The following is a 17,424-nucleotide window of genomic DNA, read 5'->3' as shown; positions in this document are numbered from 1 at the left end:
AACAGCGAACAGCGAACAGCGAACAGCGAACAGCGAACAGCGACAGCGAACAGCGAACAGCGAACAGCGAACAGCGAACAGCGAACAGCGAACAGCGAACAGCGAACAGCGAACAGCGAACAGCGAACAGCGAACAGCGAACAGCGAACAGCGAACAGCGAACAGCGAACAGGGAACAGCGAACAGGGAACAGCGATAGCGACAGTGAACAGCGAACAGCGAACAGCGAACAGCGAACAGCGAACAGCGAACAGCGAACAGCGAACAGCGGACAGCGGACAGCGAACAGCGAACAGCGAACAGCGAACAGCGACAGCGAACAGCGAACAGCGAACAGCGAACAGCGAACAGCGAACAGCGAACAACGAACAGCGAACGGCGAACGGCGAACGGCGAACGGCGAACGGCGAACGGCGAACGGCGAACGGCGAACGGCGAACGGCGAACGGCGAACGGCGAACGGCGAACGGCGAACGGCGAACGGCGAACGGCGAACGGCGAACGGCGAACGGCGAACGGCGAACGGCGAACGGCGAACGGCGAACGGCGAACGGCGAACGGCGAACGGCGAACGGCGAACGGCGAACGGCGAACGGCGAACGGCGAACGGCGAACAGCGAACAGCGAACAGCGAACAGCGAACAATATTATTAATCGGATTATATAATGAATGATATCAAGAAATATTAAATTGAACTTATTAGGATTATAGTTTAAAAAAAACTTTTGATTTGCATTCAAAAAATATTATATAAATAATTTTTCTTAAATAAGAAGCAAATATTGCATTTAATTTCGACTTAAAAATTTGAGTAAAAACTCCTTATTTAAATAAATTAATTGAAACCAAAATAGAGGTATTTCACTGTTAATGATATCTGGGGGCACGGTAGTGCCCCCGCCAAGACGAGCCAAGCGAAACGCACGGGCACTACCTACCTTTTCTCGAAGCGCTTCGACGTTTTTTTGAACCCTCATAACTTGGGTTTGGATTATGCTAGATCAACAAAATTTTCGGGATATATTGTCAATAGTGGACTTATTGAACATATTAAGTTTTAATTACATTAGCTTTTATTCTTCAGATTTTATTTATATCTAAAAAACGCTAATTTCGTCACTGACTCACTGATGATCATCAAAATTCTTAAGGTATTTCCTAATGTCCTAGAAAGCTGAAATTTTGTATGTAAGCTAGTATTAGCACACAAACAACAAAAAAATTATAAAACTTGTAACTTTCATCCCCCAACCCAAGCCACATATTTTGACCAAGGTGTAGAGTTTGTGAAGTTAGGCCTTGTAGAGTTAGGGCGTGTAGTTTTAGAAGCTTGGCTCTACATGAGATCTGATAACTTCACTCACTCACTAACTCACTCGCACTGTCTAACTTTTTGACAGTGCGAGTCATATGGGCTCGTCTTGGCAACATTTTACATGAAAATGTTTTTGGTGGGATATACTTTTCTTGTTAACGACGTATACCTATTGATATTATTTTCCATTACGAATTGACATTATTTTTTACTAGCTGCGCTCCGCGGTTTCACCCGCGTATCTCCGCTCCCGTTGGTCTTAGCGTGATGATATATTATAGCCTTCCTCAATGAATGGGCTATTTAACACCGAAAGAATTTTTCAAATCAGACCAGTAGTTCCTGAGATTAGCGCGTTCAAACAAACAAACAAACTCTTCAGCTTTATAATACATAATATTAAGTAAATAGATACCTTTGACGTTTACTCAAACACCTCATTAATTAATATAATATTTAACTTACTGAATAACAGCGACAGCACCCATATAATCAAAATGGCGGTCTTCGCTCGGCTGGTCGTCGATTTGAATTTGAGCGGAAAGCAGATCGCGTACCAGCGGTCCACTGAGATGAAGGTCAGCGTCAGCACTGACACTGTCACCGATACTGACTGCAACAAGAGATAATAAAGATAAGCAATGGTTCTTTTTATGCTTAGTGCTAAGTGCTTAGTACTTGTCACACCACTAAGCCCCATCATTGACAAGTTATAAGTAACCACCTACACGTAGTAGCAAGTAGATAGTATTAGTGATTAGAAATGGTTTTATATTTAAATAGCCCGTACAATTTGTCACTGATAACTTCGTGGGTATCGCTAGTTATATTAAAATAGGATATATGTAATTTATAACACTATTCACTTGTACTATTCACCAACACTTGACTTAGTGACAAGCACTTAGCACTTTTGTTAAATTATATTTTGGTTTTTGAAATTACTTTTTATTAAATAAGATATCGTATAATTTTTGTTTACAGCTTAGATCCCCTTTGTTCATTCGCTTTGATAAAATACAGAGACAGGTAAAAGGAGGGGTTGTCTTTAATACAGAACTACGTACATTTAAACTGAAATACGTGCAAATAAACATACCAATTATTGTTATTAATTAAACCTGTTCCCGCCTTTAATTAAATATGAATCCAGAAAATGGAATGTCTTTACCCTCCAACGAATATATAACACTACATAAATATAACGTAATGTGTATGTGTCGCGTAGTGTTTGAGATATCACAGCTCCCAAACTAAGTAACCGATTTGAGTGCGGTTTGTTTTAATTGAAAGTCAGATAGTATGATAATTTTATTCTTTAAACATCACTACATAGTATAAAACAAAGTCGCTTCCGCTGTCCAAATATGAATAAAAAAATGAGTTTGAGTGTATCTCTCTATCCCTATATTATGTGCTTAGACCTTTAAAACAACGGTAAAATGTTTATACAGATTTTCTTATAAGAGAGAGTCATTTAAAAGGAAGTTTTTAGTATATAATTTGTTAATTTTAAGACAACGTGAGCGAAGCCGCTTTTGAAATACATACATTGGGCTTTATCTAAGCATGCTAAAGTTTCGATGGAATCTATGCTTACCGAAACTCATTTAATCATACAATATCACAACATAGTATAAAACAAAAGATTTTGATGCGGTTTTTTTTAATAGATAGAGTGATTCAAGAGGAAGGTTTTAGTATATAATTTAGGTACAAAGCGGGCGAAGACGCGGGCGGTAAGCTAGTGTTACATAAAAAGGTAATTAACGTCAAGTAAAAGAAAAAGTAAACTTTTGTTTAGTTAGATAATATTTAGTAAACAGAAAAAAGAAAGAAAAATTAAACACGTGCATTCTTTCCGCATAATGTCCTTAGAATAATTTTACATCGCCTTTGTAACAGCTTCAGAACTTTTTGGACCATTAGACCGGCCATTAATTATAAACTTCCCACTGGTTTGCGGATGAAATGTAGCAAATATCTTGAGGGTAGATTTATATTGTGCTTTTTGTGACCATAAGAACTAAGAACAGATTGTGTACGAGAATTGTTAGAATTGTATTTCTGTATTTGTTTCACAGATCAGCCCCATGATGTCTTAAAGTTTATTAAGTACTAGCTGCGCTCCGCGGTTTCACCCGCGTTGCTCCGCTTCTGTTGGTCTTAGCGAGATGATATGTAGCCTATAGCCTTCCTCTATGAATGTTCCATCTAACACCGAAATAATTTTTTGGATCAGTAGTTCCTGAGATTAGCGCGATCAAACAAACGGACAAACAAACAAACTCTTCAGCTTTATAATATTAGTATTGATTATTTCCAATGTGGATAAACGACAGCGATTTAATATATGTCGTCTAGCGCCATAACTTTCCCAGACTGGAATAATATTGCTATAAGAATAATAAGACATCATGTCATGTCATGTTTTCCTTTCTTTATGGGCTGGATGATGGCCTTTTTATTCAGGCAAACTTAGACTTTTCCTCTGTTTCCAAAGAGAATAGAATCTATGTACTTCTACGTTCACACCACTACTACCTACTGCAGTAATTGTAAGTTGACTTAAATATGATCGTAACATTTATTTTATTAAGCTATTGCATAGCTTCTATCGCGGGCCTTGAGCGCGGGGACAGAATCGAGAAATTCCGTAACGAAAAAACCTCACGCTCCCCACTCCGACGGACACGGAGTCGTAGTGTGGCTTGAAGGCATGCTATGCAATAGCTTTACCGCGGCAGTCCCCGAGTGCCACATGTCTTTTTTTTATTTATTACACTTTATTATGCTAGTATACATATTTCTATTATCTTTTACTTAAAACTAAAACTTATAGCTAGACTAGCATAGAGGACGGCCTTATCACTAAAGAGTGATCTCTTCCAGGCAATATTTTATGTTATAAAAATCGAAATAATTACTATTACAGTGGTTTTCCCGTGAAAGACGAACGAATATACATACATACATCATCCATCCTCACAAACTTTCATGTATATACCTACTATTAGTAAGATAGGTAGATATTGGTCGAACCAACCAATCAGTTGTATTTGCTAGCTTCCGTCAATAAAATATATTTACATTTAAGGTGTTCAACGAATCGTTCCTATCTTATTACCAATTGATAGATATATTATGTAACTTGGACCGCAAGGTGCGGTTTTGCACACAATACAACGTTAAATCCGACCACTTTGTAGTCCATTGTCTATTAAATGATCAATCAGAACCAATATAGAGAAGATCCAAACCCTAACAAGGTCTATTACAATCACCATTTGGCATTTACCAAAGAGAATGTCGCCTACGCATTTGCTACGATTTATCTGTAGTGCTACGTGCACGCTACGGTATTTGCTACGCCGCATTGTATCTGCTACGCTTGGAGATAAGGGATTAAAATTGTTATACATATTATATTATGTATTTTATTAATTAGTTATAATAGTATAGTATTATGATACGTATTATTTGTGGTAATAATAAAAAAAAGTTGATGACTTTAATGTTTTTTCACAATCACTAAGAAAACGTGTATGAAATTCAAAAAAATATTAATGTGAGTAATAAATAAACATAGTATTGATATGAAGGTATTTTTTTAAGTAAAATAAATTATATTTATATTTTGTTCATTCGCAGAGTATGATTTGTATCGGTTCTATTAAAAGAAATATCGAGGGATGTTTATGGCGTTTTTAGAACTATTAATTACTGCAGGTAGTCGTTAATTAGGCAGATTATCCATATAAAAAATATTTTTAATACTCTACAAGCGGTGGAAAAGGCAATTCTGAATTTAACGATTTCATTAACTGTACAATCAAGAATGAATATAATACAATCTTAATTACAATTTAGCATGACAGGCTTTATAAGCGTCCATTCATCTTCTCAAAATATTATAGAGCAGACGAGCTTGAAATAAAATCCTGGACGCAGTTAATTAATAGCTACACTTGATAGAAGAAATTTTGCCTAGTATTTAAAAATTTCGTACCAATTAAAACATTTTTACCAAATGTTTATGTCAAATGAAAAATGTAAAGTGTAATATTGTGAACATTATCGTTATTCTCAAGTGATTAAAAAAGACGTGTGGCACTCGAGGACTGCCGCGGTAAAGCTATTGCATAGCATGCCTTCAAGCCACACCTCCGTGTCCGTCGGAGTGGGGAGCGTGAGGTTTTTCGTTACGGAATTTCTGGATTCGGTCCCCGCGCTCAAGGCCCGCGATAGAAGCTATGCAATAGCTTAAAATATTTTATCTGAATCTATACGATGAGATATTCGTTGCGGATGGTTATTAAAGTAGGTGCGATTTCTTGAAGATGGATATCATCAAAATAAAATGGGATATAATAATTTATTATCTAATAATGAGGGTTTATGACTTTATGTATACCCACTGAGATATTTATTTAACAGTTTTCTTTCGGATTGTTTGCTATAATACCTACGATATTTCAAAGTTCAAGAACAGCAATGGTGTAATTTTACAATATAATGAATTAGTAGTGAATATAATTAATTATTTAGTTATATGGATATTATTTAAAACGTGACATTCCTTAAAATATTATCTAAGCATATAACAATAATTCTAAATTGATGCGCAATTAAAAATAACTTCGTTTCTAAGATATAGCACGGAAAAATCAACCAACTGTGTCTATCGTTATTTGAGTCATTTTCGATAGAATTTGTACGTAGATAGTTGGTATTTGCAATATTGAAGGAATTTTGTAAGACTTCGTAACCCGTATTATTACGCTTCTGGTCTTTTATGAGAATGTTACAAAAGATCCTACTAATATTATAAATACGAAAGTTTGTGAAGATGTGTGTGTGTTTGTTACTCTTTCACGCAAATACTACTGAACCGATTACAATGAAATTTAGCACACATATAGAGGGTAACTTAGATAAAAACATAGTATAGGTTTTATCCAGGAAATCCCATCCCGGGAACGGGAACTATGCGGGTTTCCTTTGAAAACGCGGGCGAAGCCGCGGGCGGAAAGCTAGTAAACTATAATAATAAAAAAGGTTCCTATTATAATCGTTTATTAGGGTCATCCCGAGCGACGGGGTAGTCGGTAGATAAAATAATATGAAATTATATTCGAAACCAGTGATTTATAAAAAAAATAATGCTGTTATTATCAAACCTGTTTATTAATAAAACACAGGTATGGTTGCTAACAGACATCTTTAATTCAGTATTAGGACAGGTGGCGCTAGTTTGCACAGAGACAATATTTTGTTACCACAGACAAACAATAAGTTTACATTTATTTTATATCTTCACGATGCTTAAAATAAAACGATCCCCTGAAGTGGTATTCAAATTTTTCCAATACTACCCTACATCTGAAATTTCCCCACATACCGCAACCGAAATAGATATCCCTTCGTATTTTCTAGTGAAAAATTATAAAATGCCCTACTAAAATCACAAATTCGTTCACAAAATAGCCAGAAAGTGTCAAGGTCCACGATACAAATACAAACAAATTAACGCGACTGTACTCACACTGAAACCAATCGAAATTGACCTTTATCACCGAGTAATTGAGTTGAAATTCAATTACCAGTGCTCAAATTAATTACAGCGATTGAGGTATTCCTTAACGGTTTTCATACTTTGTAAGCGTAAACATTTAAGAGGCAGTATAAACAATATACCATTGTTAGGAGTTTTGGCTTGATTTTCGCCTAATTAATTGTAAATAGAAAAGTGTAATATTTACATGTGAAGAAAAAACAGATTATGTTATTTCCTTGTGTTTGATTTGCGCGAATATCCGATTAATGTTCTCGAGTCAGGAAATTGGTAATGTTAAATTAGCTTCTCGTGTGGTACGTGGATAAAAAGATTATGTTTTATGTTATATTATTTTTATAGGAACCACACGCCTGTTATTGCATCAGGGGCCGTCCAGTTTACTTGAATTGAACTGACTGGAAAAATAATATTATACCTCCATTAACCATGTCAGTTCATAGGCGTAAACTGTCTGGAAATAAGAGGTCATAATACAGCCCTAGGCGTGCTTAAAACTACGCAACGGATTTTGATAGAATATCTTTATATACGAGTAGATAGAGGGTTATCGAGGAATGTATACCTATCATTAAAGCGCGTCCACACACGGTGAAGATACTACATATAATATTTTATCTTAAGATACTGTTATATTTTATATTACAGTATCTTAACGCATCCAGTATCAGCGTTTAGACCATCATTTTTCTTTTTGTAATTGCGTACTAAGACTCCTGTAGAACCGCCATCCTGTTACAACGGACCCACAAAATTTCGCGTCATATAAAATATAAATAACAGTATCTTAAGATAAAATATTATAGTATCTTCACCGTGTGTGACGCGCTTTATTGTTAAGTTTTAGACAAAGTGGGTGACATTCCGGGTGTAAAGCCACTAGTTTATAAACTAGTATGCCATTGCACATACCTACCAGTTTTGTGGTATTCGAGTGGCATACATTCACGGCCTTGTCAACAGAATTAGACGAAGGATAAAATTGATATTGCCAAAACATTTTCAAGAAATTTACGATTATCCGATGCCAGATTGCATATGAATGAATGAATTATGAAATAAATAAATAAATCTTTATTTTGCTTTATACATGGTATTAAAATATGGTGATAAAGTTATATTAATAAAGTACAAACATGTTTAGCCAATACAATATAGCATGCAACATCACTACATAGTATAAAACAAAGTCGCTTTCTCTGACCCTATGTCCCTATGTAATATGTATGCTTAAATCTTTAAAACTACGCAACGGATTTTGATGCGGTTTTTTTAATAGATAGAGTGATTTAAGAGGAAGGTTTTAGTATATAATTTATTATGTTTTAGACAAAGCGGGCGAAGTCGCGGGCGGAATGCTAGTAGAGAAATAAAAGCGTACAAAAAATTAACAAAAACAGAAAGCGGCCTTATCGCTAGGTATTGATATCTACCAGTCAACCATAACAAAGAGGAATTCTATCTATTACTTAACCTGCAGTAATAGATAGAATTCCTCTTCCTCAATTAACTTCTAAACAATATCCAAGTTATCTTAAAACGGCCAAGAACATCCCTTTTAAGTTTCCTTTCTAACATTATTACCTGGAGAGTACCAACTAGTTTCAAAAAGTTCTTAAACTCTATATTAGCCAGGTTTGGGCGCTGTTGGAAACAAAATACGACTCGTGCACTTCAGAAGACCCAAAGTTTAATATTTATCACTAAACCTTCGAGAACATTACTTTGACGAAGTTCAGAGAATTCGCTAACAATTTCCAAAAGAGACTCGTTTTAAAAACGATATAAATGCGTAAGACGCTCTTTCTTTCTCCAAAACTTCACAAATACTTGATTTGTGAAGTTGTTCAGATTGAAAAAACCTTTAAATTGTTTTATTTTACCCTACTTATATGTAATTTCTATCTTTGCTGTTCTACCTATACATATAAAAATCGTACTTTGAAACATTAGAAATTAGGCCGATTGCTAATTGAAAAGGGATTTCGAACGAGAGCGTTAAATGAACAAAAATAAACTTCTTTTCTTGATTGAAAAAGTAAGAGATAAGTATATTCTAAATGAATATTATACTTTTCATTTTACTATAACCGAGAAATGATTAATATTTAAATAAATAAAAATAAAATTGTGGCTAGTAACCCTTGCTATAACTAACCATATTATGTACTACCGGGTTACTTGTAAAACACCGGCAACCTCGCAGGACAAGATAGCTAACATCATAAGTAACAACATTTGTTCTACGACTTGATAATTTGTTCGATTTTATTTTCATACAAAAATAAATATTCATTCAATTTTCCGTTTGAATATTATAAACTCTACGCCTCCCAAGAATTACGTAAACAAAAAGCGAACGAGAGGGGGAAGGGGGCGTCGCGTCGTCCATACGATAATGAATAGAACATAGACTTACAAATGTTAGGAGAGTACAATAAAAGATTAAAAAATCATTTAAAAATAATTTATTGCGTTATGCCAAAAGTCGTAGAACAAATGTTGTTACTTATTATGTTAGCTATCTTGTCCTGCGAGGTTGCTGGTGTTTTACAAATTACAAGTAACCCTGTAGATATTAGAGCGTGTCGATAATTATCAAACATACATATCCCATTCCATCAAATCAAATAAACCTATTATTTGATTATCTCGTTTGTTATTAAATTATGAGTTTATTGTTTTCATCTGTTGTAGAATACTTAAATGTCCAAAATACAGGTACAAAATATCAAAAGCTCTTAATCCCTTGTTAAGTCTTTCTAAATATAGCTCTTCATATCTTTTGCAAACATTCTTTTATTTTTCTTTTATTCGAAGAAGGGTATGTAATAGCAGCTCTATATAATTCCACACAGAGAGAACACATTTTTGACTGACAGGCTACCGTCTCCTATAGACCGGGAGATACTGACACAAAATTTCGAGTCATTTGTAACAGGATGGCGGTTCTACAGGGGTCTTAGTACGCAATGACAAAAAGAAAAACGATGGTGTGAACGCTGGTACCGTCGGCTTAGTCGCGTGGGCGTTAGTCGAACTCGTCGGAAAAATAGCGAAGTCAAACGATTTGTAACACAAAAAATTTAGAATTTACCGATAGCCCATAAAAAAGAAGTAGGCGGTAGTGTCATGCCATACTTTTCCGGTGTGACTTACAGCCCGCCATACCGACGCGAATGTGTTGATTTAAAAAAAACAATTCAACCATTTGTACCAGGCTAACTTTTGCACAGGTAACCATCGTCGTGCAGCCATTTACGAAAATCGCCATGCCATACTTTTCGGACGATTCCAAATGGTCGCCATACCGCCGAAAATCTGCAAATTTTTTTTTTGTAAAAATTGTAACAGACAAATGACTCGAAATTTTGTGTCAGTATCTCCCGGTCTACTACCACCCGATTTGTTTTTGATTGTGTATGACCGTGAATTGACCTCTATTTGGATGCGATGGGGGAAGCGCGCCTGCGGTACGCCTGCGGTACGCCCGCGGCGCAACCGTGGCGTGCCGCCTCGTCGCCTTTCCAAAATTCTTTCATACAAAATGTATAAGAAGGACGTGGTGCAAAACAGATTCAAGAGGTGCGCTTATGGCACGCCCGCGCCCGCGCCGCTTGTGTTTGACCCGCGCCTTAGAGTCCAGAACTTGAAAAAGTTTTTTGTTATTACCATACGTATCTTTTTGTTTAAATACACTTTAAATCTGACCCATCGATGACTATAACGTTAAAATATTTAAAACTCAAACTCAAACATTAATTTATTCAAATCGACTTCTTCTAGGAGCATTTAAATCGTCATAACAGTTTTAACATTAACCACCGATTCGGAAAGCAGTATGCAGAAGAACCGGCAAGAATTTTGTATTTGATTTGTGTTGATAAGTAGGTATTTGATTAGGTATCCTACTTAATATTATAAATGCGAAAGTTTGTGAGGATGTGTATGTGTGTGTTTGTTACTCTTTCACGCAAATACTACTGAACCGATTACAATGAAATTTAATAAAGAGGGGTAATACGGATTAACACATAGGATCTAGGTTTTATCCCACGGGAACAGGAACTATGCGGGTTTTTCTTTGAAAACGCGGGCGAAGCCGCGTGCAGAAAGCTACTAATATATAAATCGTTCTTTAAGAGAAAGCAAGAAACTACAACAACCAATAAAATATATACCACTTTGAAGATCGAGCTTACTCGAATTGACTTTGTAATCCTGTGCCTTGGGAGCTAAGCTGCTTCTAAGGGTAACAAATCAACATCGAGCTATGCTGCGCTGTACTGCGCTGTGCTGTGCTGTGTTTCTTAAGCTACGTTTTTTTAACAATTAAACGATGCTGCGCTGTACTGCGCTGTGCTGTGCTGTGTTTCTTAAGCTACGTTTTTTAACAATCTAGCTCAGTATAAAGTAATCAGCAGCTCGTGTAGTCGTTTATCTCGTCAAATATGACCCTATATTTTCAAAAAAAAACGTAAACATTACGACATAGTTGAATCCGCTGAAGATGAAAGTGAAGAAGAAGCGGATATGGATATTTTATGTGTTATTTTGTCGTTAAAAGAGTCCAGTCACGGTAGCTTGTTACCTCACACCATACGTGAAAAATACGGAGAATTTAATTTTCTAAAGAGTATTGCCACTGAAGACGATTTTTTTAAATATTTGCGAATGACAAAAAATCATTTTAATTATTATTAATAAGCTCGACACAACGCAGCATGGCAGAGCTCCATAAAAACATAGCACAGTTCGGCACAGCGCGGCTCAGCACGGCGGGTAGCGCGCCTCGCTCGAGACTGCTGCGTTTTTAAACAGAGCGTAGCCTCACACAGCGCAGCACAGCATGGTTTGTTTGTATCCTCATTAAAATATTAAACGAGCGAGTTGACCAAACACAGCGCAGCGCAGTACAGCGCAGCATAGCTCGATGTTGATTTGTCACCCTAAAAGCTGTCAAGGCAGTACGGATATAAAGAATTTCCCGCCAATATTGCAAGGGATTTATTTATTTATTTTATTTATTTATTATACTTTATTGCATTAAAAATACATAAATACACATAACAAAGACAATACTACAGAAACAGCAAAGGGCGGCCTTATCGCTAGGTAGCGATATCTACCAGGCAACCCAACAATCAGAGGAAATTTAACAATATGATGTGGGTGAGCAAAAATAAGGCAATACTAACACATTGAAAAATGTACAAAATAAACATATACAAAGCTAACTACTAACTAATAGTAATATAAAATACATAAAAATAATTTAAATGTACAGACAAATATATACTACAGTGAAAATAATCTTAACGAAAGGATTATCTAAGAAGTCATTTATAATGCATATTGTATGGAGCAGAAATTGGTCCTTTTTAGAGATTTCCTTCCGATGTCACTTCCTTGTATGTAAAAAGATAATGTATACAATGTGAATTTATAAACGGTTCAATAGATTATGCTTATCATGGGCTTATCCAACACAAACAAACAAAAAAATATATTTTCATGTTTATTATAAAATATCGAATAATAGAATTGTTGTTGGAATTTTTATTTAGGATTTTCATATAAAAGTCTCCGGATACAAGAATAAAGAACAACGTAGCATAGACACAGTATATATTTTTAGAAAGTGACAATAAATATCAACTGCTACAAGAAAGATAACCATATTAATAAAATGACGAAATGTACGAAAGCTGAGTGTGACGCATCGATACATTCAAGATCGTTGTTCAAGATAGTGGTTAATTATGAACTAACGTGAAGGTGAACTTGCTTTGTCATCAACTATATCTAAATTTTAGAACAAAACATTCAAATATTGGTAATCTATACTTGGGAAGCTAATACTGATTGTATTTGATGTAAGTAAATAGAACAATATTTCTAACCTAAAATCAAATACGACGAGACAACGACAGTTTTCGTTAAAATATTTGGGTCACATTCGAATCTGCAGGAGTTGGTAACCTAAAAATATAAAGGCGAAGCTAATACAATAAGGGTGTTAAAAACAGTCAAAAACGAATTTATACCAGAAGGCTATCTATAACAGCTAATATAATATGGCCAGTATTAATATTTATACTAATATAGATGCCAAATAAATTGATGATAAAATTGATAAATACTTTTTTCCCTTTAAAATCCCATAGGAACTTTACATAAGGAGGATAAAACAAATAAGGGAACAGTTTAAACAGTGATTATCAAAGTTTACGAGGGTTTATCTAAATTTAGGGGACCCTTAAACTACCAAGGTAATTTTAAAACAAACGGTTTTTTTATTGCATCCTGGTAGAATTCGAGGCTCTAACAATTTTTGTATGGAGGCCCTGCTTACGTCATCATATGTACTAAGTCAGCAGAAATGTACAGAAGTATATTCAGTGACGTCATAATTTGCACTAGCAATTGACGTCATATCTTCCCGCCAACTTCTATGACGTTATTATTAGGATATATATCTCTTTGGATGTTCTGCTGTCCTGGTAGAACGCGAGGCTCTTTGTATGGACGCTCAGCTTACGTCATCACATGTACTAGGTTAGCAGAAATGTACAGAAGTATCTTCAACGACGGACTTTATATCTTCCCGCCAACTTTTTCCGTTGATGAATCTTAGGTAAATTATAATTTACGCGTGCGTTTCACGACCCTACCATTTTATCACGTACATAATTCGTATTGCCCCCATGTATCTTAAATGAGCAGGTTATTTAATCGTCATCATAAATATGTCTGACGGGTAAATTAAATCCATGCTTATGAAATATGGATTTTTATTAGGGAAGATTGGTCGGAACAAGGTTGATTGATATTAAGTACACAATTTGAAAGCGTTGGAATATGAGAGATTGCATTTGATATACAAATATTATTATGGAGATATTTACCAGATATGAGCAATTTACGGTACTGCTTTTATTTTGTTTCGTTGTTCTTGATTGGTTTACAATCCATACTAATATTATAAATGCGAAAGTAACTCTGTCTGTCTGTCTGTTACTCAATCACGCCTAAACTACTGAACCAATTTTCATGAAATGTATGGAGATATTTTGATACCCAAGAAAGGACATAGGCTACTTTTTATCCCGGGAAAATGACGCAATCCCGGAAATCCCACGGGAACGGGAATTATGCGGGTTTTTCTTTGACTGCGCGGGCGAAGCCGCGGGCGGAAACCTAGTTTTATATATATCTTGAAAGGTTCGTAGCATAAATAGACTTTTAAATTATTTTTTCACGATAGCAGGACAGGTTTATGTTTACGAGCGAATATAATATTATGCTCTGCTGATAAGTTGATGAATGTAGCCAGATTCATCTTAATTGTTACAAACCTATTTAGAGAGGGGATAAATCACAAACTTTTCTGCTTATCTGTCTATATTATACCCGTGTCGATTTATTATTCTATTCTGTATCTTTCTTTCTGTTTATCTATCTACCTTCAATGCTCACATAATAACAAATAGTATCTAATGCTCCAGTCGAAAGTTTCTATATTCTATTGTCAAACAAATGTAACAACATAGATGATATTGTAACTGTCAGAAAATTTACAGACTCGACACAAAGTTCATGACTATGTTAGCATTAAATGTAGCTTCTAATACAAGCGTCAAAGCTGTCTGATTTCCATTAAACTAAAACAAGGTCGAACATAGCTTGGCGCGAAGTTATAAAATAGTTGTATAAAACTGATCAATCATTGTGTTGAGGAAATTTGTGTCAGATACTTTAAATAATTGTAATTATAGGCTTTTTAAATGATTAATTAAGGGTTGGAATTTTTTATCATTAACGAACAAGAAATGTTCTGAGTTAGGAATTATATTATCTTCTATCTTCTATAATATAAAAATGAAAAGCATAATGTGTTCACAAGCGCATAACTCGAGAACGGCTGAACAGATTCCATTAATTCTTTTTTTACAATATTGCTTGAAATACGAGGATGTTTCTTATCAAGAGAAAACGTAAACATGTACCTACCACGGGTGAAGCCGGTCGGAATATTTATAATTCGACGACATGTGACATCAGCCAACCCGTACTTGGCCAGCGTGGTGAATTTTGGCCTGTACTCTCATAGGAGGCCCGTGTCCCAGCAGTGGGAACGTATATATGGGCTGATGATGATTATAACGAAAATTATTTATAATGTATACAAAACTTGTAGACAAGGGACTGTCCTTATTATGACAATGTCTCAAATTAATCAGTTATGGCTATGTAATGCGATAATAAGTACATCATCATATAGATGAAATACATTATGTAAACTAGCAAGTCACCCCGGATCCACTCTCGTTCAAAATTATCTGTTAAATTTTCAAATCTTTTCAACAAATGGCATTTATACTACTGACTACCGAATAAGTTTCCATTTTGGCGCAGCCATTCGGAAGTTATGCGTGAACATACATTTTAGCGATTTCTTTCATTTGTTCATACAAAGATTAATAATTATAATGTTAAATTAAAATGAAAATGCAGCAACATACATAAAGTAGAAACCAATCAGATGTCAAAGTTGATTAAACTCGGTTTAACGGTGGTTTTAACAACGATCCGTTTGAAGCACGAAGGCAATAACAATAAATATTAGATATGTTTCAACATGTTTTTTCAGTTTTATTTTTCCATAGTACAAGAGATTTTTATTTTATTGCAAGATGTTTGAACAATAATCAATTTTCATAATATCTGCTTTTTATAAAAAAAATGTCCTCTCTGTCTATAAATTCGCGAATCGTGGTAAACTTAAAAACAGCTACACTGCTTTTCAATCTGTTTTCACCAATAGAGAGCGTTTATAGCATTGCCCATTATTTTGTCTGCAGTAGTTAAAACCTTGGAATGCAGTTAGTTTATTTATAAAGCAATAGTATTGTAAAAGTTTCCATTTTAAAAACTCAAATTAGTAGAGACAAATCATAGTTATTAAAATGAGACAATTATAATAATACTAAAAGCTTTGAGCTACATTTTTATAATTTAAGAAAGAAATATTATTTTGTAAAATGTAATGTAAAAACAAAACTTGTTTCTTAATAAAAAGCTTTTTACTGTTGAATAGTCCATTAGGAACTAAAATCTTTGATAATATGGTTTCATTAAAATTAAGAGGCTGGTTTGAGCAGCTATTTTACAATTATAGGTGATTCCCGCGGTTTTACCCACATTGCTCCGCTCCTATTGGTCTTAGATATAGCCTTATAGCCTTCCTCGATAAATGGACTATCTAACAGTGAAATATTTTTTCAAAACGGACCCGTGGTACCTGAGATAAGCGAACATACAAATTCTTCAGCTTATAATAAGAAGGTGACGCTCCAGAATGTTCTTTTAGTTTCAATTAAAATTAAAAGACTAGAAGTTTCTATAGAAAAGGAAAGGAAATCTGTTGGCGACGCGCCATTCAAAAAAGATTAATTTTTTTTAATAATTATTACATTATACTTTAGGTAAATATTGTCTATGATTATGATTGTTTTAATCTGTGCTAATTAAATATTATCTGTAAAAGGCTGCGGCGAGCCACTGCTGTGTCAGTGACTCGTCCAGTTCTTCGGCCTCCTCTCTCCTGAGCGCACGTATGTAACTAAAGTTTTCTCTCTGTACTTTATATAGCCAAATCTGCATTAAAGCCTCCATTTTATTTATCGACGCGACTGGCCTTTTATTTTCAACATTACCATCAACAAAATCGTTACTGAGATAGTATATAAAACGTAAGTTCTATCAATCTGCTTCACAGCTTCGAAACGTTTTAACCCTAGAGTGGGCGCGCTATGAGCATTTTGCCGCCCGCGCTAAAAAACCGTTAATATTTTTTTAAATAAATAGCCGTTAGACTTGCGCTTCTTAGTAGCTGCCCCCACTCTCGTTAGCAACGTTTGCTGAGAATCTGGACGCCGTCAGTGCGTGGGGGACCGCCGGAGAAGAAGGTTTGTACCATCACGTGTCGCCGGGCGGCAAATTACACACCGCGCGCCCACTCACGTAAGTAATTTTGTATAATGTATTTTTTGCAAACTCGAAATGTTGACTATATTTTATGGTGTATTAATCATTTTTGCAACTAAAAATTTGTTTGTTTTAGGATTTCAAAGAATTCATTGATAATAATAAGAATATTTTAAACAAATTGCCATGGTACTTGTGAAGCAATATATGACCACAAGGGCTTCTATAGGCACTTTAAATATTCCTTTGAGGACCGAAATTGCTCGCTTTGTCCCAGTAGAACAAGGATCTTCTTCAAAAAAGGAGGGCAAATGCAGCATATGTCCCTCAAAGAAAAACAGGCGCACGAAAAAAGGGTGTTCCGGATGCGAAAAGTTACTGTGCAATGAACATTGTACATATCTTTGTGAAGACTGTTTTGATAAAGCGTATCCTGTAGATTTAGAAAATATATAATTTTGTTATTTTTTCCATTTTTTTTAAGTATTAAAAAGTATTATGTAAAAAAGTCAATTAAAATATTAAGTTTTCTAAAGTCTTTTG

At 35.1% G+C, this 17,424-nt stretch overlaps 1 protein-coding gene across 2 annotated transcripts in view; it reads right to left on the bottom strand.

The window, feature by feature from the left end:
- The window catches only part of LOC149477202 (orexin/Hypocretin receptor type 1-like), a 111,527-nt gene that overhangs the window by 23,835 nt on the left and 70,268 nt on the right, over positions 1–17,424 (bottom strand). For both annotated transcript variants that reach the window (XM_089710582.1, XM_089710583.1), the window contains exon 3: positions 1,782–1,929. In XM_089710582.1, coding sequence (XP_089566708.1) covers positions 1,782–1,929 — 148 coding nt within the window. The remainder of the gene's footprint in view (positions 1–1,781; positions 1,930–17,424) is intronic.

Source organism: Colias philodice, chromosome 25 (genome assembly GCF_061535455.1).
Source record: "Colias philodice isolate Cphi_HAF_F1 chromosome 25, ilColPhil1 Martin Lab GWU primary, whole genome shotgun sequence".
Lineage (NCBI taxonomy): Eukaryota > Metazoa > Arthropoda > Insecta > Lepidoptera > Pieridae > Colias > Colias philodice.
The sequence above is the reverse complement of the archived record's forward strand: the minus strand, read 5'-3'. Positions and strand labels throughout refer to the sequence as shown.